Source organism: Eublepharis macularius, chromosome 12 (genome assembly GCF_028583425.1).
Source record: "Eublepharis macularius isolate TG4126 chromosome 12, MPM_Emac_v1.0, whole genome shotgun sequence".
NCBI classification, from domain to species: domain Eukaryota; kingdom Metazoa; phylum Chordata; class Lepidosauria; order Squamata; family Eublepharidae; genus Eublepharis; species Eublepharis macularius.
Window position 1 is genome coordinate 41,173,581 of NC_072801.1, and position 23,107 is coordinate 41,196,687.

Consider the following 23,107-nt stretch of genomic DNA (forward strand, 5'->3'; position numbering starts at 1 on the left):
TGTCCTACCTGCAAGCAATGCTGGCCACCCTCTGACAATCAGGAACCAGGGTGCCAAGTTGCGCAGCTGGAGTTCATAGTGGACTTCTGCCCCAGCAATTTATAGAATTGCAAACGCTAGCACAAATGCTGCACAGAACCATCTCTTAAAACAAGAAAGGGAATGTGCAAACTTTCATTCATGCCAAAGGTCAGTGCTAGATTCTCTCTTGAAAACGATAGTTTGTCCTAATCTCGGGTATGTAGAAACTGGCCAGAGTCCCTCAGTACAGACTGAAAAACCTTTGGCCTCTGCTCAGAAAATGCTCCCTATAGGAATTCCAGAGCTGTGAATTAAGACAGGCTGGTTCTTTATCTTATTTCCAACAGTGCACTGATCATAAAAGGGTGTGAGGCTGAACCCCACCCTGAGAAAGAAGCCCTGTTCAGATGTTACAGTGAACATACGTACAACCTGCAATGCGTGTGCATATGTTCGTATGTAAGAAAGAACCACCACGCATTCACTTCACAAGGCTGGGGACTGATACCTGGATAAATGTGGGGTTTCAGTCACACCTTCAACTGTATAGTCACCAAATGTAACATGAAAATGACTCAAAGCATGTATAAAGAAGTCAAATGTACAGTGAACACAGCTGGTACACTTACTCACTGTAACTTGTGAACAGGGCTAAACACCACTCTGCAGATATGTTCAGAAGCAGGGCCCTATGGGTTTGAAGGAACAATTTAGTAAAAAAGCTGGGCCTGGCTGGGCTTGATGCCTTAAACAGGTCCCTCCATCCTTTCTTCCCTGTTCACTGCCTCTGTGGTCTAGGCAACCAGTCTTCCTGAGATACTCCTGCCTCAAGCAGTTACCAAGCTAAATGCGTCCCTTGTTAAAATTCCCCCACCCCAAAGGTTTGGACTTCCAGGGGGTTTTACACAGGCACACTGCTACACACAGAAAAGACAGCTTTGAAACACCGCGCCTTAATTGTGGAGGCAATGTACGCCTTCAATGGCGACAAAAAGTGCCACATCTAACCGATTTATGGCACCTGGAGAAGCCAGGAAACGAGGGCGCCTTTGACACGATGGCTTTTGGATGTGTGTGTGTGTGTGGGGGGGGGGGGGAAGTGATACAGAGAGGAGAGAGTGTTTCACAGGCTGCAGTCACCTTCCCCACTCAATTGTTACTCCTTTAAGCGCGGGCGCGCGTGTTTGTGTAGGGAAGGGGGGACGTCAAGTACATTTTGGAGCCTCTTGGTAGGCTCCAAGGAACACAGCTATAACCATCATGGAACTATTGTAAAAAGTTTATAGGGTGGGATCCAGCCAAAGTGACACACTTTTGAGACAGAAGTGTTTGGCAGAGATACTCTGGGGTTGGCGTCGGTGCGCTGGAGAAATATCTAGGAGAGGTGGGTCCTTATTTTGCTAATGAAACTCACTGGGGTGACCTCGGGCCAGCCAGCCTAGCCCCCCTCGCAGGATTGTTGTAGGGGTAAAATGGCGGCAGGAGGGTATGCCACCCTGAACTCCTTCGAGGAAGAGCGGGAGATCTAAAAACTGGAAGAGAACCTTGAACCTGGCAAAGGAGCGACTCCCCAACTCTGCTTTCCGAGAGTGTCCCCTTCTCTTCCTCCTCCCGCGCAATTGTCGGCCGCTGCAGGGAAGCGACGTGCGGAGGGAGCCAGGCTTTTCGAGGGACTCCTGGTGAGACCCACGAGCAACCTGGCTGTCGGCCAGTTCCCACCTTTTACGCACTACCGGCGGGGCGCAGGCCAGGAAATTCCTGGCGGGGGCCGGAGAGGCGGGGGCCGCCCCTTTGCCACACACCCCCAGTGACGTCGCCTTCCAGTCCGGATTAAGCAATTTCCCCGCGTGCTAGTCCCGACCAGACCTTGGCTGGATCGTCCTCGAGGATGGCTGGGAGTATCTGCATGGGGCGAGGCGCCGCCACCGCCGCCCTTCGGGAGCTGCTGGAGACCGGCTTGCGCCCACGTGGGGGAAAGGGGCCCAGGTAAGTGGGGGCGCTCGGAGCGGGGGAGAAGGAGAGGATCGGGGGCGACACGAGGAGGGGGCCTCATCCTCGGCGTTTCTGCCTTCTCGGCCCCCACATTTTTTTTGCGCCCCGAGCAAGTGGGGTTGGTCTCCTAGCGCGCTGAGTTAGCGCCTGGCGGAGATATAAGGCTTTAATCTCGCGCGTTGTGCGAGTTTTCAGGAAAGGACTCTTAAGAAAATAATTTCTAGAAAACGTCCATAATAAAAAAATGATGGTTATGACCCACCCCCCACACTTTAAATGTTGCCCATTAATTTAGGGCATGAACCAACAGGGCAGAAAGTTTAACACTTTTTATTCCCATTGGTTCCTATGGACAGTTGCGCACTTAGCCTGGGACTGAGCCCCGTTGGCCTTACATCTGAGTAAACCTTCGCAGGATGGCTCTGCGCGCCACAGCTAGCACCCAGAAATCAATAGGGTTCGCATGCCCCGATCCTGCGCGTTAGCGTGGAAGTAAGCCCTGTTGAATGAAACTCTGCGTCTCTAGGTTTGCGGGCTCCAGTGTTTCACTTTATTTTGCATGTATTTCCCAGTCTTCTACATTGTTGACCAGTTAAGGGTGGAATTTAGGTATGCCCAAGGAGGTATTTGGTTCTGTTGGGTTTACTGTGAGACAGGGGTCCAGTGGCCCCTTGAAACCAAATCAATCAGGCCCTGCATAAAAGAAAGGGGGAAGGCGCATGTTCCGGAGTGGCCCTTTCAGAACCAGATGCAATCCAGTGGAGCTTCTGCCCTCCAATTTTGCTCACCCAATCAAAACAGTAATCCAATCACTTTGTATGGGTGTGGGACGTTCCCAAGGGTTGTTAGGCAAACTGTAGAATCTAGTGCAGGAGGAAGTGAGTTAAGCAGGAACAATAGGATCTTAACATCTGAATGGGGTGGGATACTCAAGAATTCGCGCCTAGGGTGCCTACGAAATTAGAAGTCCCTGTTAAATCCTGGCAGAGCAGAAAAGAGCAACAGGACTCCTCAAGGAGGTTTCTGAAGAGGCAGCACATAAATTTGCTAAATAAAATTATAGGTATATAAATCCAGCTGTTTCCCATTTGGAGTTCTTCCATGTGAGAATAGCAGTTGAGATGACCATGTATTTATCTCCTCCAGTAGCTATGGGCTGAGCAATAGGTTCATTGATGCAGCCTCCTCTTTGCAGCTTTCTGTGAGAAATGCCTTCTTTTTTTTAGTTTGCTGGAACCACTCACGTCTCTTTCCCTCTCTTTTGTACAGGTTGTGCCTGTCATACTGTAGGCTGTTAAGCTCCAATAGGACCCTCACCCCTTGGATTGCGGAGACCTGTCCTTCCCTCCCCTTGATGTTAACTGTGAAGCAACAATGCCGTCCCTTCTTGAACTTTGCAGCCCCTCTGCTTGGTGTGAGCAAGCGCATAGAATATGCAGAAGTCCATCAGCTTGGGTTGAGTATACCAAACTATAGTACTTTAGTCTCCTCCTCATTGAGATGATAACTGCAAGCAAGGACTCAACTTTAAATATGGAGGGGGGGGGATCCCTGCATGTGGAAAGCTAGCTGATTATGGAGAAGGCTCTGCTAGAATCTGTCTCCTTGACATCTAGTTTTCTACATGGGTTTTTAAAAATATACATCGAGGAATGTTCCGTTGTGTAAGCCCTCTGCTGGCAGCCAGGCCCAAGCATGGTTTTCCCACCACAGTGAGAACTGATCAACTTCCGGCTTCACTTTTGACAAGCTCCGAGGCAGTCTTACATCATATGTTGAAAGCATGAAAAATGGGCTCTGGGCTGCCACGTTGGTTCAAACTGAGCAATGACCAAGAAATGTTTGAAGGTGTCAGAGGAAGGCTGCATTCCTGAAATGGTCATCCTTGTTGCTGACCACAAGCATCGTGGTTTGCACTTCTCTTCCTCATCCATGCTTTCTTTCCTTTGCAGGTACTCTATCCGGCAGATGTACGATGTTGTGGCTGACATAGCGAGCTATCGGTTGTTTGTCCCCTGGTGCACTGGCTCCCACATCCTCTCCCGTCGCAATGAGTTCTCACAGGCTGAATTGGAAGTGGGATTCCCTCCCATAGTAGAGCGTTACATCTCTGAGATCTCTTTGGTGCCATATCGTCAGATCCGGGTAAGAGGCAGTGAAGAGGGCGCTTGGGAGATTTGGGTGTGTAGCCTGGTGTTCTTGCTGGTCAGGTTTTGGATGCCACAAGCTACTTTTCTCTGAAGAAGAAGGGGAGTTAAAAGTTTTGCAGAAGTTCTGCTCTCTGACCTGGAAGACCTGTCTCAGAATTCCAGAAACTCATGAGCCAGCATTGCGTAGACAGTGCAGTATAGGAGAGTTGCTCTGCACAAGTTCAGAGGCCGTGTGTTCTAGGAGGGTTGCCACCTTTTAATTTTACTAGTCCTGGTCTTGGGGCTATAGCAGCTGCTTCTTGGCACACACACAAAAGTAAGCAGGTTATGTTTTTTATACCATTTGGGGAGGGACCCATGTCTGGTTGTGTATCTTGGCATGCAAATGGTACCAGGGTCAACTGTCTAGGACACCAGATTTTGAGGGGCACCAAAAGTAACAATAACTAATAATAACTGTGCTTATATACTGCTGTTCTAGACAGAATAGTGCCCTACCCAGAGCAATGAACAAGATCAGTGTTATTATTATCCCCACAATACAGCTGGGGAGCTGAGGCTGAGAGGAGTGGCTTACTCAAGGCCACCTACTGAGCTCATGGCAGTAGTGGGACTTGAACCAGCAGAGTGCTGATTTGCAGCCCAACCACTTAACCACTATGCGGCTTGAAGAGAACATAGCTGCTCTGATGGAATACAGAGGGCTTTTGAGGAGCTTAGCTACTTTTATTTTCACATTGTTTAGTTGGAATGCCCAGTAAGTAAAATGTTCATTTTTAACTTCTCACTTTTCTCTATTGAATAGAGGTTGAGGGGAAGTCAAAAAAACCTTTGGCTGCCACTGATCCTTGGTATCTCATGTTAAAAGGATTTAGTAGGTCTCTTCCTGAAAACATAGAGAGCCGCTGCCAGTTGGAGTAGGGGGTTCTGGCCTTGGTGGGCTACAGGTCTGATTCCTTATAAGGCTACTTGGTATATTCTTGTGTTAATCTCTGTGAAAAATCAAGTGTCAGTTTCTGCACATTTGGTTACTTATTAAATGCACAGCCTTGGAAAAGGTAGGAACTGAGGCTTCAGGAAAGAACTCTGGCATTCTAAATGAGTTGTGGGCTTGAGCTCTCCCACAAATTAATTCCTGCTAATGGAGTGTGAAGTAAAGAGTTCTTGACAGTGGCATGGATCCGACTTTGCTCCAAGTAGGCTTCCTCTATGTTACATGGTTCTTCCTTCGACGGAGAAAGCTGGAGGAAAGTTTAAAACTCCACTAAGTGGTGTGCAAGGATAGGGGCTCGATGCATCCCACTTTGTATGAGAGCTGCTATAGAACAGTGGTTAAATGGTTGGGTTGTGAATCAGCAATCTGCTGGTTCAAATCCCACTACTGCCATGAGCTCAGTAGTTGGCCTTGAGTAAGCCGCTCCTCTCAGCACCAGCTCCCCATATGTATTGTAAGGATAATAATACACTGACTTTGTTCCCTACTCTTAGTGGGGCACTAATCTATCTAGAAGAGCGGTATAAAAGCACAATTATTATATCTGTGGGAACTCTACACATTTCTAAAGAGGCCTGTTTTTCCCTCTTTTCAAACGGAAGCTGACTAAGAGCCAAACTAAAAGTGACGTCTTACACAGGTTGGACACTAGTCGGCTTCCCTCAAGTTTTGATGGGAAATGTAGGCATCCTGGTCTTGCAGCTGTAATGGAGAGCCAAGCTGTAAAACCAGGGCGCCTACATTTCCCATCAAAACTTGAGGGAAGCCGACTAGTGTCCAACCTGTGTAAGACGTCACTTGTAGTTTGGCTCTGAGAAGCACAGCTTCGCCGCCAGGGAATTCTGAAAAATGCGCCCTTGGGAAGTGCTAAGATTTCTTTGTTCTCTCACATAATGATGCCCCATAGGTTTCTCAGGGAAGCTATAATTTAAACAGGTTTGAGTAACTGGTTTAAATGTGTATTTTGGGTATGTGCAAACTGGCTTGTTGGTAGAAGCTGAAGAAATGCATGTCAGTCTTCAGGCTGGAAGTTGGCTGAAACTGGTGACGCTATCATCGCTTCCTCCTGTCACAGGATGATAATTCGCAGGGTTTCTGGCTGTGAAGCAATTATTGATAAACCAGGTTGAAACTGGTTTCAGCTTACAATGGGGAGGTTTCTCTCAGCTGATCACTTGGGGGTGGTTACTCAGTGATTCACTTCCTTTCTGTCACGCAAACATTTTTTCCACTGCCATCAGGGGAGAAATGAGTTGTCTCTTCATTTCTTCAGGGAGGGGAAAAAAACCCTACCATGTTACAATAAGTTTTTGATAGTGAACACTTGGATCTTCAAAGTGTGTGTGACTTAGCCAGAGATTTTTGCCCTATAACATTGAGTTTCTCAAGGTCACTCAGTAGTCCCTATCAATGGGTTTACTACTTTGAAACTACAGGTGTGAAGGCTTCAGAACTCATCTACCCATTTTACTTAATTTAGGTCCCGACACTCCAAAATACCCTTACCAAACAATTTTTAAAATATTGATAGTATTTATTACAGCCCCTCCCTCCATCCTGGACAGGGGCCATATTAAGTCATAGGTTGGGGGGAAAACTTAAAACATTTTGACATTGGCTTCAATTTAATATAAAAAATGAAATTAATTTCTAGTTGCACCTCTCTATTATGCAAGGATTTTATTTATTTTATTTAGATATGTACACCCTGCTTTTCTACCCAGTGGGGGTTCTCAAGCCACTCTACAACATAGTTCTCCCTCCTCAATTTAATCCTCACAGTAACAACCCTGTGATGGAATGTTAGGCTGAGGTGGAGTGAGTAGCCAAAGCTCACAGCCAATGAGATTCCATGACAGAAAGGATTTGAACCCAGACCTCCTAGATCCTAGACTGACACTCTTATTTCCTGCATTATGCTTGGATGTGTAATGACCTTTGTTCCTATTCCTTTTGTGTCTTTCTGAACTTCTGATGTCTTTATTTCATGCTTTTTTCCTTCACTAATCTGGCAGTTTGAATTCTTAAAAGAACTAGTTCTACATGGTTAGCATTCAAGATAAGGAAGTGTTATCTTGACAGAAACTATTGTGTTGTTGAATGAGAGTTTTTCCATGTTTGACTAAGCCCAGCCCCCTTCTGCCACCCAATCCCTTAGGCAGTCAGTGTTTCTCCTTCCCGTCACTTAAATGTGGCTTCATTGAAGTCAACCACGGTTCAGTTAAATCCTCAAATTTAATACATATTTTACTCACAAAAGAGTCAGACCTGAAACAGTGCCTAATACTTGAGTGCGTAGAAAATGGAGGCAGGGAGAAGTCACTCATGTTACTTCCAGAGAATTAACTGCTGTTTCTATCTGCTTTGGGGTGGGGGAAGAGAAATTGGAAGATTCGTACATCAGAAATCCATTGGCCAAGCTCAGAAGGGATTGCTTTCTCTGTTTGTTTTTTATTACAAAATGTTTGGCATAAGATTAAGGTGTTTCATCCCCCACAGGCCGTGAGTAAAGATGGGAGGCTGTTTCAGCACTTGGAGACATCGTGGCAGTTCAGGCCGGGACTTCGTGGTCATCCAGACACTTGCACACTCAGCTTTTATGTGAGCGCCATTTCTGGGTCAACTTCTGATATGGGGGTGTGTCTGACAGCACACGATCTCCCAAGCCAATAGCATGTGTGATTTTAAAAGCCGCCAGTGTGCAAGTTGAGTTTCATCACCAGTCCAAAGTTCTGCTTAAGCTGAAGGGTTTTCTTGCTATCAGTGAATGTGTCATTAATCAACTGGGTACTGATCGTTTGTCCCAAAGTGTTGTCAGAACTGGGTGCTCCATGTGCAGCAAGCAGCCGAGGTCTCCATGCAAAGCTGCTCTTCTAGGGTATAAAATCCTGCTGTTGCATAGGAGGGACATGTGCAGCTGGGCAGAGTGTTGCAGTGCCCGCATACAACCCATGCTTAACAATGAATAAATTTTCTGTGCTTGAGCAGTCCATGCTAAGAAAAGCTCAGGTTTGCAGCTTAAACAGAGCATGCTAAAGGCGGGGGGGGGGGCACTGAAGCCGAATTCCCAACTAATAGAAATCTTGGAAGCCAGATAGGTTGCTGAGCAAGATTTCAGCAGACGTGTCTGCATGCTTTTTTTTGGTAGCCACAAGGGCAAGATCCTGACTTCAAAAATGGAAAAATGAACTCTAAAGTTTTTACAGAGCTTTATTTTTTAGGTTGTGTTGGTTTAACCCTGGGATATGTGCAGTATAATCTCATGCAGAGTTACTCAAGTCCAAACCCATTGAAATCAGATCGGAGTGACCCTGCATAGGAATGTAATATCGATGTGGTACTAGTGGGGAAGCATCCGTATCTTCTAGAGTTCCCGAACACTGTTGGGAATCCCCCCTCCATTAACTCGCAGTGTTTTAAGTGGGAGAACCTGAATCATGTGCTTACGAATGCTTCCACTAAATGCCATGCAAATCTTCTTAAAAGTCCTAAATTTGCCTTTTTGGATTCAAATTGCAGGTTGCCACGTTAGTCTGAGCATAAAGGGGTGGGGGATTGGAACTTGTATTTAGTTATAAATATATCTAGTATCTTGGGAATGGATACCTGATTAAGAGCAGTGGTCCTCAAGCGTTGAGTCCTTGGGGACATAGTATTTCCCCCAACCCATTAAATTTGGAGGCATACCTCACTGTTCAGCAAAATATACATGCATCATTTGTCTTGGTTCTCAGAAATGAATAATGATCTAGAGTTAGTCTGGGATCTGGAAGACCTAGGTTCAAATCCCTAGGCTGTCTTGAACCTCCCTGGGCAATCTTGGGCCAGTTTCTTCCCTCTAGGGATAGCCTACCTTAGAAATTGTTGTGTAGATAAAATGGGGAAGGGAATACCATGTTTGAAGTCCTGAGTTCCTTAATGGAAGGGTAAGATAAGAACAGGCCAGGCAAATGAATGAATGGGAAGCATCTATTTTATTGTTACAGGATATCCCAATTAATATTATCTCCCAGTCTTCCTCCCTCCTCATCATTCAGTTGGTCAAGGCCTGTTTTAGGGCTATAGTAACTAACTCTGACATTCTTGCACTACAGCTGTCGTAACCCACCCTGACATTTCAGCTCATGAACTGCTTTCCTTTCCTCCTCAGGTTTCGTTTGAGTTCAAGTCAGTTCTCCATTCTCATTTAGCCAACCTCTTCTTTGATGAGGTTGTCAAGCAGATGGTCTCGGCCTTCGAGCAGCGGGCAGAGAAACTCTATGGCCCACAGGCTGCTGTCCAGCCACACAAGGCAACTTGTTGCACGTGACTGACAGTCCCGCCGAGTCTGATGTGTGGGGCATCTTTGTGCACTAGCCAAGCAGTTCTCATCTTTACCAACCAGCTTGAATTTCTTCCCAGTTGCCCCTTTATGGACATTCCTTTATTTATACCTATTTAAGTTGCACAACCCTCATTGATTATGTTTATTTTATAGAGAATTTTTTTCTTGGATAATTTATTGGATATTTAATTCTGAAAAAAACAGAAAAAGGCAAATTAGTAAACTTTTTATTGTGTTGAATAAATGTTAATTTTTTCCAGGATATTTTTTTAATGCACAGTGTTTTATTTTAAATGTCAATAAAGCTTAACTTTTTTTCTAATTCTTGTTGTTCTTTTTTGTGTGTGGGGGGGAGAATTTTCCTTGCAACCCATTGGGATGTTCTCCTGTTGGCTAAGCATTAATGCAGAGGATTATTTCTCAGGGGATTTTGTCCTCCTTTGTGTCCTTGGTGGCTGGAGGAACACTTTTAGGTTCTCTCCTTGAAATTAATTTTGTTCTGAGATGATAATTCAAGCTGTCCTGCTAAATGCTAGTTTCTGAGGGCCCTCTTGTTCCAGCATCTGCCAAGATGTGACTTTTGTTTCCTTTTCAGGAAGAAAACAAATTGGACCTGATCAGGAAAGTGAGTCACTGGTTAGAAATTCAGCTATTATGACGACAGAATGCTGTACTTTGCTTCTTCCTGTCCACTTCCTCAGCCCCTGCCCTCTGACCATCTAGTACATAAACACACCATTGCTTTGGCGAGACACTGAATGAATGGATTATTTATTATGGTCAGAGACAGTGCAAAAATACATACAATACCAGAAATACTTGCTTAAAAAGCATTACGTGATATAAAAATAATAAATCTAATGTATTAAATTAATACAGAACTACAGTAGAGAGAGGATGATTGAATCCATCCACTGAGAATATATATGGCTATAATTTCTGATAAGAGGATAGGGATCAAGTTTACCTTCTGGTTGTATGAACAATTTGGTCAGAAGTGTAGTGCTAGAAGTATAGCATATACCTGAAAATTTGATACGAAAAATCGGGGGTTGTCTAAAATTCACAGTATACGCTAGAGTTATGTCTGGTAATAAAACTTTTGTGTATAATTTTTTTGGGGTGGGGATCATCTTACATTCAGGGTTGTCTTTCAGGTAAATCCATCTGGCTTGGTGTTATCTACCTGAATGTTATCTACCTTGGTGTTATCTACCTGGAGAGCTGTTTGGTGTAGTGGTTAAGAGCATTGAACCGGGTTTGATTCCTCACTCCTCCATTTGAAGCCAGCTGGGTATATACCGCCCTTCAGGATGACTTAACACCCACTCAGAGCAGTGGGTATTTTGTTGTGGGGATAATGATAACAATTTGAAAACTGCTCTGAGTGGGTGTTAAGTCATCATGAAGGGCGGTATATAAATCAAATATTATTATTATATTATGTGATCTGCAGCCTTGCATGCATTCTTTAGGTGAGCTATACTCCTTGCTCCACCATAACCTGTATGGCCCAGGCTACCCTGATCTCACCAGATCTCAGAAACTAAGCAGGGTCAGTGCTAGTTAGTACTTGAGAGAGGAAGACAATGGCAATGTAAACCACCTTTATATATATTATAAACCATATATATAATTTATATTATAAACCACCTTTGTTCCTTTCTTGCCTTGAAAACCCTATGGGGTTGCTGGCTGTGACTTGCTGTATTTTCTTTCTCTGTTCATACAGAAGGGCATAAAGGAGGGTATAACAGCTTTGTTATTGGTTGTCATGTACACCATCTGTTCCCTTCCTACCTTTTTGGGATCTTGCCAGCTGTTGTCCAGATACTTTGAAACCTATTTTCTCTGCCAGAGGACTAAAAACTTGCTTTTAGAAATTCTCAGATTGCAGAATTCTGGAAAGTAATCTATGCATTTGTGAGAGTGAAGTGCACACTCTAGTAAGTATTGCTCCTGCAAGAGAAAAGCAGTTACAGAACAACCTGGAATTCTTTATAAGGAAGGCTACCTCTTGGTTGCCTGAATAAGAAAATAGCAACTCATCTCCTGCTGTGGCAGAGGATGGCAGAAATGAGCCTCAAATTTGTAGGTGCTGCTGGATCCCAGAGATTCCTAGGTACCTTGTTCCACTTCCTCAGACTTTGCTGCTTGGATTGATGTTTATCAGGGATAACACAAGGCCATCTCTTCCCATGCCTCATTGTTGAGTGCCGGCTCTGGGCCAAACGGTGTTCTGGCGCAGATAACCTAGCTGTCATTCTTCCCCAAAAAGCTGCCATCACTTAGCGGTGGGGATGTAGGCCAAAGATATACTATGGTGGCCTGATCCAGTCTGCCCATAGTAAGGAAAAGAAAACTACTCCCTTTCTCTAGTTTTAGAAGTTGAATTTGTTAAACTGCATTATTTGTGGTGGGAAAGGTCTCTTGTTCCCGATACTAGACTGCCAGTGGAAGTCTTTCCCCAAACCTCCCCAGTCCTCAGGAGAACAAACCCCTCTCCCTGTTCAGTGCCAAGCAGCTTATATGCCTCAGCGAAGATCAAAATGTCCCCTTGTGAGTGTTGCCAGAGTTCAGCCTAGACAAATTGTGACATTTGAGGATCTAAAGAAATAATGAGACTCTCAGTCTGGGTGCAGATGGTTTTTTTTCCTTATTCCTGGGCAACTAAGAATCTCTCTACACAAGACATCTTACATGGGGATGCTCAAGTGTAGGGAGGCGCAATGTTAGCTAGGAAGCGTGGTTTAAAAAGACAGCCGGTGGAGATAGCTCAGAGGGTTTATTAATTTCATCTTCCCCTCCAGGAAGGCTCTGTCAATTTCACCTCTCTACTAGAGGGTAGTTTAAAAAGTCGGAGCCTGCAGAGATCTCCCTCTGATGGAGTGATCTCCGCTAGCTTTGTCTTTTTAAACTACACTTCCCAGCTAACATTGCATCTCTCTATACTTGAGCGAACCTGTGTAAGACGTCTTGTGTAGAGAAGCTCTAAGGCTCTTAGTCCAATAAATTCCAGCTCAGAAGGTAGCAACACTGGCCTGGTTAGGACCCCCCCCCATTAGTTGCCAGTTGAGAAATGGTGCTGTTTCCATAAATGGTCTTCTCCAATACTACCCAGCTTGTTCATATGGAGTGCAGGGATGAGTCACTTCTATAAGAGCATACTAATTTCACTACAGAACCCATGGTTACTTTGACTGTAGTAATAGCCAGGCCTGGCAGCTAGTTGGTGGATGATGCAACACAACTTGCCCATTTTGCCCTTTGTCCCAGAAACAGGAGGCTTTTGTCCTTGCTCTGGTTGGAACATGAATGGGCTGTTTGCATAAACCAGGGATTACTGATAAGGTCAATTACATCACGGATGCCAATGACGTTGGCCAGCTGCTGTTGCCCAAAGTGGTTTAAGTACTTAGGGCATCGAACATTAGAAGGGTTGTCTTTGGGGATGCTGAAAGCCCCATGGAGAAACCATTATTTTTCATGCTGTGCAAGGATGCAGATTTAGCCATGGGATCAGCATGGAAACATAATCTGACGTTTTTTAGTTTAGAAAAAAAAAAGATTACTGGGGGGGGGGGCAGATTCTCATGCAGGTTTATAAAATTATGCATAGGCTGGAGAAAGTGAGTGAGTGCACTTTCTTCTTTCCCTTTGCCATAATGCTAGAACCCAATGAAGTTGATGGGCAGCGGATTCCGGACACGAAAGAGGACATACTTCTTTACTACACAGTAATTCAATTGTGGAATTCACTGCCAGTATGATGTGATTGTTAAGAGTGCCCCACTGGGACACCCAGGTTTCAATGGCTATAGATAGGGATTAGATAGATTCATGGAGAAGTCCACCAATGCCCATGGTGACTATTAGCAACCTCCACAGCCAGCGGCAGTAAACTTCTGAATACCAGTGCCAGGAGGCAACATCAAGGGAAGAAACTGGTTGGTCTCTGTGAGAATGCTGGATTAGATGGACCACTAGTCTGATCCAGCCGGGCTTATGCTATTCTATTGTAATTTACAAGTTAGTTTCCCAATCACGTGTCAGATTGGGAAACCCAGCTTCAAATTCCTTCTTTACTATAGAATCTTGCTGGTTGACCTTGGGCCAGTTGCACGCTCAGCCTGAACTGCCCTGCAAGGTGGTGGTTGTAAGGATAAAATGAAGGGAAGTAAGATTTTGTAAGCAGCTTTGGGGCCCCGTTGTGGGAAATCAAGCTATAAAGACCTATATAAAAGGGATTTTTTTAAATAATCAAGATGTTGCCGAAGGCTGGTATTCTGTAATCTGGGCATAATATGGTACTGGATGCAGAATTCAGCTTCCTGAATTTCTCAGTTTTTATCCTTTAAAAAAACAATCTAGCTCATACAGCTGCAAAGAGAAGTGAATGCCAGGTGAAGCCTGGAAAACAGTGACCTCCTTGCCATCCCCTTGACCAGGAATAAATTATGCAGAATAAGGGGGGGGGGATGATTAAAATTTGCATAATATGGGCAGATTATCAAATTTAGGTCAACTAGGGCAGAATTTTGATTTTAAGGTAATGCTTACAAATAGCTGGTCATATTGTCTATCCCACACACACACCCCACCCCCGGTCTCCTGATGAATTCACAGCAGTGTTCCTAGTCTCTATCCAGGTGATGACCAGACCCAGATCTATTTGGCTTCAGCGAAGTGGTGGTACCACATGCTTTTGGGACTCTGCCATGAGGGGTTTTTTTTACTATGCTTATATAGTTTCCTGCCTCTTGTGGCATGCAGCTGTGCCTTTAGTATAAATTTTGCACCAATGGAGATTCAAAGGATCCATGTTACTTGAGGACCTTAAGCTACAGTGCAGAATGCGTGCGACAGGAGACTACCTTCCATCAGCGACCCACCCAAACGTCTCACGTACAACAGCTGCAGAGTGGAGGATCTTCCTGGCAAGTCTCCAAACATTCCCATCTAACTCCTCTTTGCTGTTCCATGTGTTCTACTTTCTGATCCCTTTTTAGGATTATTGTTTTTAGGATTATTGTTACCCGAACTGCTATGTGGATTCCCGCTTGACACCTTTGCCAAGTGACTCCCTCCTAACCTTCAGGTTGGTATAGGTTGGATTTTTGGACCTTGGCTCATTATAAATCAACCTGGAGGACAACCTAACACAGAAAGGGACAGGCAATCCCTCCCTTCTTTCCCTTTTTGCTTTAACTTTAGCTTTCTGAAATCCAGATTGCAGAGTGTGGATAAATGTGGTGGTGGCTGTTGGAATGGGAGTAAGAATCCATGGGCTCTTTAGTATTGCTACGGATTCTCCAGTGCCTGCATGTTACTCTGATCGTGTGCTTGTACCTTGATTAGTCTCAATAAACTAATACATTCTTCTCCTAAATTCCTACCTTCAGCTTCATTCCAGTCAAGTTCCCTTTTCAAAGAATCTTAAAAACAGAGTGGAATGGTCTAAATCCAGGTTTGGGGCACACTTCCCTCTAGACAGCAGCTCCTGCTAAGGAAGGCATTGAGAGATGGCAGAAAGTTCTCTCACCCCTGCTTGGTTATTCTGTCCAACTCTGAGTCCGCTGTGGAAAGCTGGCTCATTCACATAAGGCATGTCTGGTTGCTACATGTACAGATCCCAAGAGGGAACACCATTCTGACTTCACTCTCGGCAGCACCTAGCACGCAGCTGGCATTATTTATATTATTTACTTCATTTATACCCTGCCCAAAGCAACTTACACGTTCTCTTGTCCTCCAGTTTATCCTTCTTAAGCAGTTAGCAGGGCAACCACAAAAAAAGCTATAGCACAGAGACAGTGGTTGAAGTCTGAGCCAATGAGGGGATATGATAATCAGGAGATTTCGAATGGGTTTTATTTCAAAAGGTGAGGGGAAGCAGCAGAAATCCAATCCCCTTGGAAAACAGCAAAAACATTTCCCCCTCCTTCCATTTGACGATCACCAAGGTGCCCAATGTCACACAGATGTTGCAACTTGCAACGAGGATATACATCATATCACCACCCACCAGGATACTATCCTCAGTACCCTTTATGAAACCCATGAACATGCACTTCTGCAAAACTCTGGTTCACTTCAGCAAGGATGGCTCAGGAAAACAGCTGGGAAGACCATACCCATGGTTGTGTTCCTGCCAACTGCTGCATTTCTCAGGGTTCAGAAAGATCTCACCCCCACCCCTCACAACTGTGGGTGAGAATGGAGGTCTGCTTTCTGTATAAAGTCTTCTTTATGGGTGCCATCACAGTACGGAGGGTTCTTCGTGTATTTGCAGCCACACAGCCAGGCTTCTTTTGCTTCTTCTGGTTTGAACTTCAGGGAAGAGATCTTCGGGGCAGCTTTTTTGTGGGAGCCATCACAGAAAGGCTTGAAGGGCACAAAATAAAACAACGAAGAAATATCACAAGAGAGAATATTTTGCAGAGAGATTTCAAATGAATGTTCTAGCTTGGATGATCAGAGCAATCAGGACTCTATACATGTGGCCCATTCAGGGGGGGGGGGAAGCTGAAATATTATCAATCAGCTTGAGAGGGGAGGAGGAGAACAGAATCCTGCCCCCTCCGCTCCTCCCAATCTGCAGGATTTCACCTTTTTAGAACAGCCTATGGCTGTATTCACAAACTTTGTACACCAATCATCGGCAACCTGGAATTTTCTGTGCGGCTATTGCTGTAGCAAAACAATAGCATAACACAGATAAATAAATACAATAAATAAAATTGAAATTGTTCTAGAGGATGCCTTAATAAAGAGACTAGGGCTGTAGTTCATGGCAGTTTATAGTATGCATTTCTTTGCTAGCTTGTGTTCTGATTTCCTGTAATGCAGTTTTTGCATTTCCTACGTCATATCTCATATTGTTTTTATCACATTGGTTTCTAATTTTGTAATACAATTTTATTACAATATTCATTACATGTCTTATTCTATTACTAAATTCCATAATCTGCCTTGATTCTGAGCAAGAAAACTGGACTATAAATCACTCAAACAAACAAATGAGAATTGTTGTTTCACAATTTGACATCGGGGGGGGGGGTCATCCAGCACCAATTACAACAGCAACTGTTCTTGATGACTCCCCAAATTTGGTAGCTGTGGGACTTTCAAAGCATGTTCCTTAGAAAAAGCCACATTTTCTGATGTCCAGTTCATTAGACTGGACTGCTGTAGTTCAGCTACTGGGAGAAAAGGCCTGCTGGCTTGTTCAACGGGTCATCCTCCAGTGTAATAACTGCACTTATCTACTGCTCTTCTAGACAGATTAGTGCCTCACACAGAGCAGTGAGCAAGTTAGTGTTATTATTATCCCCGCAATACTGCTGGGGAGCTGGGGCTGAGAGGATTGGCTTACCCAAGGCCACCTACTGAACTCATGGCAGTAGTGGGATTCGAACCAGTAGAGTGCAGATTTGTAGCCGAACCACTTAACCATTGTACTACAGCAGCTTTGCCATGATTATATCTTGACAATGCCCTTCTACTCTCTACATTGGACAAATACATCAGCCTTTATGCAAAAGATTTACTGTATTTACCCAAAAGGAAGGTGACCCTGAATGTAAGACAACCTCCCTAAAAAAAGTTATAAGAATTTTTTTTACTGAACTTAACTGTAACTTGTATGTGAATGTCAGATGCCCTCCAATCTTTATCATTATTTGTTAATTGCATACCAGATTGAAATAAAAATAGAATCTGTAATATCAGATATATGTCCATTTAAAATCCAGTATTTATAAATCAGCGGATGAACATTTCAGTCTTCCAGGACGCTGTGCTGCTGATTTTCAAATCACTATTCTGCTACAGAAGAATTCTTGAAAAGGAGAATGGGAAGGGAAATTTCTGAATGATCGCTCATGGAGAGAGATCACACACTGTCTCAGCCAGCTATTAACAGGGAACTTTCACTTCTCACCCTCAGTACAGGTGCTAATATCTTGCATATCCAATCACTTACAGACTTTAATTATTTCAGCTTTACTTCTGTAACTTCCTATTATTTTTGCTTCTAATTTTATCCTGCACTAGATTTTACATTTTGATTATATGTTGAAAAAGACTGAGTGATTCTGAGTGAATTAATCACTCCAGATTGAATCTTTTTTAATCGGTCTCTTTGTAAACCCTCCTCACCCTCCATGCTTGTTGCGCATATAAACTGGGCCCGATGGATTTACATCTGAAAAAGTGAGTCTGACTCACAAAAGTTTAAGGTGGAATACATTTTGTTAGTCTTTAAGGATTAACTGGATTCTTGTTTCATTTTTTTTCCGTACAGAGAACTTACTTTTAGAAGCTCGGCATAGGACTGCAGACTATACTACTTTATACTGTGTATTGCTCCAAGTATGCTCTTACTGGGTAGTTTCCCTGTTGTGTGATATGACATGTTAAATTGCTTATGTTTTGTTCCATCATTGCTTCATCTTTGTATTGGATTTTTGCTTGTTTTCAAATTTCTGCAACCCATACCCTATTATATTGTTTATCAAATGTCCAAATCATTGATCATATTGACTTACATTGTGTAATCTGCATTGAGACTCAGTGAGAAAGGTGGACTGTAAATAAATAAATAAATAAATGACTTAAAATTGAGCCAATACTTTCACACTTGCTGAATAATACACTTTTGATGCACTTTGCAACTGGATTTTACTGTGTGACATGGGAAAGTCCACTTTCAAACAATTGTTAAAATGATGGTTGTTGTGGGTTTTCCGGGCTGTATTGCCGTGGTCTTGGCATTGTAGTTCCTGACGTTTCGCCAGCAGCTGTGGCTGGCATCTTCAGAGGTGTAGCACCAAAAGACAGAGATCTCTCAGTTAAAATGCATTGGAAGTGGACCGAAAGGTTATTTATTCAGCGTGTGAGAAAGTGGCAACCATGAGTTAAGTAGAGGTGTAATATAGTCTTCTGGAATACAATGCACTCATCACAGATACAAAACAACAATGACTGAAGTAGCCATAGCATCAGTTCCCTCCTACACGCTCAGCCCCTATCCTGATGCAACCCTGGAATGGACCTTTTAAAAACTTGGTTAAAACAGGGCCTTTGCGAAGAGGGGACTCCAAAGAAGCATGTACGAAGAAGGACTATGGGGGAAGGAATGAAGCCAGAGGGTTACCTGTTTTTTGCTGTGGCCGCAGGCACACCAAGCATAGCGCTTCCCTGCTTCTAGGTCCACCTGGAAGGGATGCCTGGCAGCAATCACCGGCTGTGATGCTGAAGCAGCTGAACAGTTTCTTCTCTGCAACGTTGTTGGAGGGGGGATTGAAAATTGTTAAAAGAAACAGGTTGGGATTGTAGCAGACTCAGCAGTTTGCCACCAGCAAAAAAATCTCTTGCTGCTTTATCTCCCGAGGCAGCTGCAAACAGATTGGGGGGGGGATCCATGGGTTGCAATCTGGCAACCCTATCAGATGCATACATCTCTAAATGTGGTAGAGAACGGAGCTACAGAGGAACACAAGCCCACTCGTTTCCCATAGGACAAGAGACAAGTGGCATTTCTGATCACTGCCACATGCTTTTGGAATGCAGAGTCCTCCTCTGGTTTTTTTCATGCATACAGCTAACTTCTGGCACATGCACTGTTTTCTGAGGTCATTCAGGAAAAACTACTTGGGGAAATCCTGCTAGGGCCTTAACACCATAGCCTGAAAGATCTTTTTTCCTCTCCCTCTCATTTCTTCTTTAATATTGAGGCTGATGAAGAGCTCTGGAGAACCTGAAAGCTTGCCCACTGTGTTGTGTCGTGTGGGCTGATCTTAATAAAAGGTATTCCATAGCTTTTGTTTTGGGATGCTGCTGTAGGCCAATATGGCTACCTACATTCTTTGTCGTCTTTGGGAATACCAGAATTTAGCTGGCAAAGTGGAGGAGGGGGTTCTCCAAAAAGGCAAAAGAACGCAGAGAGACTTACAAGAACGCTACCCCAGTTTGGCTTCCATTGAATTCTTCTTACTACATCAATTTATCCAGTACTATTAATTTAAAGACTGGCATCTTTCTCCTTTGTTTGTATCCTTTTAAGGGACTTGTGCGCTCAGCCTGGCAGCAGAGACATTTGATCAACCATTGGTTGTTGGATTTTCAATTGAATGGATTCTGGGTTTTTTGCTTTTTCTTTTTAAAAGGCCAAGGGTACAACCTGATACTAACTGCACCCAGTTCCCCTTGAAGCCAGCACAGCATTCTATATACAGGATGCAAACAAGGGCCCTTGAGATTATGGCCTGAAAAATCTTTTATTTTCCTTTGTCCTCCCCCTTTCCTAACTTGAAGAAGAGATCTGGATAACTTGAAAGTCTGCCTACTGGTTTGTGTTATTTCTCTCAGTAAAAGGTATCACATGGCTTTTGTTTTGGGTTTCCCTTTCATTTTGAGGGTATGGGGATCCCCTCCTGGCAGAACTTATAATTCTCAGGGTTCCCTAATTAGAAGAGATCATCACTAAATCAACGGAGACACTTCAAGTCTTCTGACAACGGAGACACAAGACTTCTGACACAAGTTTTTCAAGTGTCAGGAGACACAATTTTAGCTGGGAAGCGTAGTTTTAAATGACAGAGCTAGTGGAGATTGCTCCAGAGGGGACGGATTCTCTCAGCCACCCTTGCTGCTCAAAACTTTGAATTAACCAAGCCTTGGCAGGGCAAAGGGTCTGAAAGGGGAGACAGACTGGCATGTCAGAAGTGACAGAGGGCTGTGAGAAAATCTGTCCCATCCAGAGTGATCTCTGCCAGCTCTGTCTTTTAAAACTACGCTTCCTGGCTAACACTGCATCTCCTGACACTTGAAAAACACATGCCCAGGAGTCTTGAGTTGAGAGACTTGTTCAGCTCCAGCTGAGGCCCTCACAAGAGAGACGGTAGTCAGGCATCCTTCCTTTATGCCTGGGCCAAGGCACATTCACACACCAAGTTCTTGTCAGTTGTTAACTGTGCTGATGTTTTGCCTTTTAATCTGAATGCTGTTCGGAGAACACTTGTGTTGAAAAAAGGCAGATGGATCATAACCACGACAAAAACAAAGAACAGTCTAGCGGCATGTTAAAGACTATAAAACCATCACAGACATACACTGCAATGCATCTGATGAAGGGAGCTCTGGCTTGCCAAAGCTGATGCTGGAATAAATTGAGTTAGTGTTTAAGGTGCCACAAGACTCCAGTTTAGTGTTGCTGCCATCTGTCGCAGGAGGGTGACCACATTAATCTGGTGCAGCAAATAAGGGAAACGCTCACATAATGTGGCTTAATTTCTTTCCGACCCGGACCCCTTTCATAATTTTGAACCACAATTTGTATGGACACCAGGGGCAGTAAAAGGACGAGTCTTCCTGGTGCAATCCTATGTACAGTTAACTACGATCTAAGTCCACTGATTTCCATCCAGTAAACTTTGCACTCTTCGCATTTTTACGGAGGGTGGATCCAATTTGTATGATGGGTTCGTGAAGGAAGGTGAGGGGGATGATATTAGGGAGCTGACTGCAAAGAGCGTCTCAAGCGATCCGTCGACCTCCTGCATGTGCAAGGGTGAAGCCGTGCCAACGGTTCCCACGGTTTGGAGAGACACTGGCTGTGCATCAAGTCAAGGCGAAGGAGGGAGTGACGGGAGAGCGGACCGATTCGTTCGGAACCCCTTCCGAGGCGCCGGGGCTTACCTGGGCGCACAGGAGCCTCGCAAAAGAACCAGCCACGGAGGACACGAGGGGGCCGGTTCTCTGCTGCACCACAGGCATGGCTCGCGAGCAAGCGGCGGCGGCAGAACTCCGCCCTCCGGCCGGGTCACCTTCTTCGTCTCCCGCCCCGGAAGCCATAGATGTTGCAGCGCCCGCCTCGTTCCTGAGCCCGCTTTGCCGGCTCCGGGCTCCGAGCAGCCTTCTGCAAAGGGGAGGCGAGAGACCTTTGGCGGCTTCGCGTTGGCGGCATGCCCGCAAAGCAAATCCGGGTGCCAGGACGGAGACTCCTTGGTGTGGCTGCAAATGCACCAGAACAAGGCTGCAATCCCGAGATCATTTACCTGGGAGGAAGCAGCCGCACTAAGTGGGATTTCTCCGGAGCAGTCAACATGCAGAGGACGGCAGTGCACTCTGACTCGGCTGGCCTTTCACCACCAGCAAGGGGTCATCAACGCGATTCTAACATAAGCCACCAAGAACTAGCTGCACTTCCTCAGACACCGCACGCGTTGGATAATGCACTTCCAATCCTCTTTATAGATCATTTGGAACGATTTTTTTGTGTGCGGAACAAAAAATCCACCTCAAACGATTGATAAAGTGCATTGAAAATGCATTATCCAACATATGTGGAATCAGCCGCTGTGGCCGTAGTGCGACTAGAGCGACCGGCTAGGATCTGGGTTCGAATTTCCGGTCTGTCATGAAACTCGTCTGCGGACTTTCGGCCAGCCAGTTCTCAGCCCAGCCTACCTCACAAAGTCGCTGTGAGGAAATGAACTCTAATCCGATCATGTTGCCTCTTCCAGTTATTCTGAGGTGCAGGGCCCATAAGCAAGCCAGCTGTTCAATGAAAATATTTTAGAGACCACAAAGACTCCAATACTACATATATTTTAAAAAAAATGTCCTATTTTATTTGGAAAAGTTTTTTTTTCTCATGAAAAGAACACAGATTGAAACAGCTTCCTGGGTGTACAAATCCAGCAGTGATAAAAAGACATTCCACATATTTGAGAGGTATGAAAAGAAGGGTGTCAGCAGTGGAAGTGGAAGGATTGGAACAGGAACAACAATTTGATTTCCCTTTATCCCACATTTTGTCACGGGAAAAAATATGTTAAGACTTTTCTATTGAACTCACATTTTCCCCAGTTAAGACATTCTCATATTTTGTTTAAATACAGATAAAAAACAAGAGTAGAAAACTGTACATATATTCTCATGTTTGACTGTTATGTTAATGAATGCTGTTTTTTTCCCAGGAGAGCTGAACCAAAATATTCAAATACTTGTTCAGCATCTCCACATTTTGAATGTACTTAACATTGCAATGGTATCCACTGGTATTGCATTGGGAAGCACTGTGGCTGGCTGATTGCATTGTACACTGTACTTAAAACTTTTCATTTTAAGCCTGGTAATCTACACCAGTTCTAGAATAATTCAAAGTAACCACAGATGAAAGATTGGACTCAAAATTCTCTGAAAGGGGGTCTAAATAAAATTCTAGAAATGCTCAACAGGGCTCTTTTGAGTAGCATATATAGAAAGAGCTTTTTCTCATCATGTCTGATCAAACCACATCTAGACACAGGTACCGATTTAGGCAAGGTCTTTCAGTTCCCAGTATCTTGGAATGCTCCTTTGGGGATATATCTGCTCCAATTTGATTCCTGTTTCTTCAGCAGAGCTGAACCACCACCAAATAATGCCTGAAGTTACTTTTGAGTCTCCACAACCAGAAAGTGGCTTAAAAATGAATAACCAAAGTCATATTTGTGCTCGCCTCTCCTTGGCACAAGCGTATTTGGAACCCAAATACTGCTGGCAAAGGACAGCATTCACAAAAGCCTGCTACAGGGGGCCTCCCCAAAACAAAATGTCCTGTTTGCTGATGGTCTTGGG

At 44.4% G+C, this 23,107-nt stretch overlaps 2 protein-coding genes across 2 annotated transcripts; one reads left to right on the forward strand and one right to left on the reverse strand.

Annotated features, from left to right (window-relative positions):
* The first annotated feature begins 1,883 nt into the window (after positions 1-1,883).
* LOC129340579 (coenzyme Q-binding protein COQ10 homolog B, mitochondrial-like) lies at positions 1,884-9,774 on the forward strand. Its single transcript, XM_054995449.1, has 5 exons — positions 1,884-2,007; positions 3,283-3,468; positions 3,966-4,158; positions 7,657-7,758; positions 9,308-9,774. Exons 1-5 carry the CDS (start codon positions 1,910-1,912, stop codon positions 9,464-9,466), a joined length of 738 nt encoding a protein of 245 aa, XP_054851424.1. The 5' UTR covers positions 1,884-1,909; the 3' UTR covers positions 9,467-9,774.
* A 5,556-nt stretch (positions 9,775-15,330) lies between these two features.
* CISD3 (CDGSH iron sulfur domain 3) lies at positions 15,331-21,371 on the reverse strand. The gene is made up of 3 exons (XM_054994750.1): positions 21,182-21,371; positions 18,639-18,761; positions 15,331-15,865 (listed from the first exon to the last, which is right to left on the reverse strand). The coding sequence occupies exons 1-3, from the start codon at positions 21,335-21,337 to the stop codon at positions 15,680-15,682; spliced, it is 465 nt and encodes a 154-aa protein (XP_054850725.1). The 5' UTR covers positions 21,338-21,371; the 3' UTR covers positions 15,331-15,679.
* Between the last annotated feature and the right edge of the window lie 1,736 nt (positions 21,372-23,107).

Excerpts from the sequence above, each read along its gene's own strand:
- LOC129340579 (XM_054995449.1), top strand. The coding sequence starts at position 1,910 with ATGGCTGGGAGTATCTGCATGGGGCGAGGCGCCGCCACCGCCGCCCTT. Across the intron at positions 3,469-3,965 it reads GCAGAAGTCCATCAGCTTGG|GTACTCTATCCGGCAGATGT; the intron begins GTTGAGTATACC and ends TTTCCTTTGCAG. Across the intron at positions 7,759-9,307 it reads CTTGCACACTCAGCTTTTAT|GTTTCGTTTGAGTTCAAGTC; the intron begins GTGAGCGCCATT and ends TTTCCTCCTCAG.
- CISD3 (XM_054994750.1), bottom strand. The coding sequence starts at position 21,337 with ATGGCTTCCGGGGCGGGAGACGAAGAAGGTGACCCGGCCGGAGGGCGG. Across the intron at positions 18,762-21,181 it reads CGAGGCTCCTGTGCGCCCAG|AGAAGAAACTGTTCAGCTGC; the intron begins GTAAGCCCCGGC and ends ACAACGTTGCAG. Across the intron at positions 15,866-18,638 it reads GCGGCCACAGCAAAAAACAG|CCTTTCTGTGATGGCTCCCA; the intron begins GTAACCCTCTGG and ends GTGCCCTTCAAG.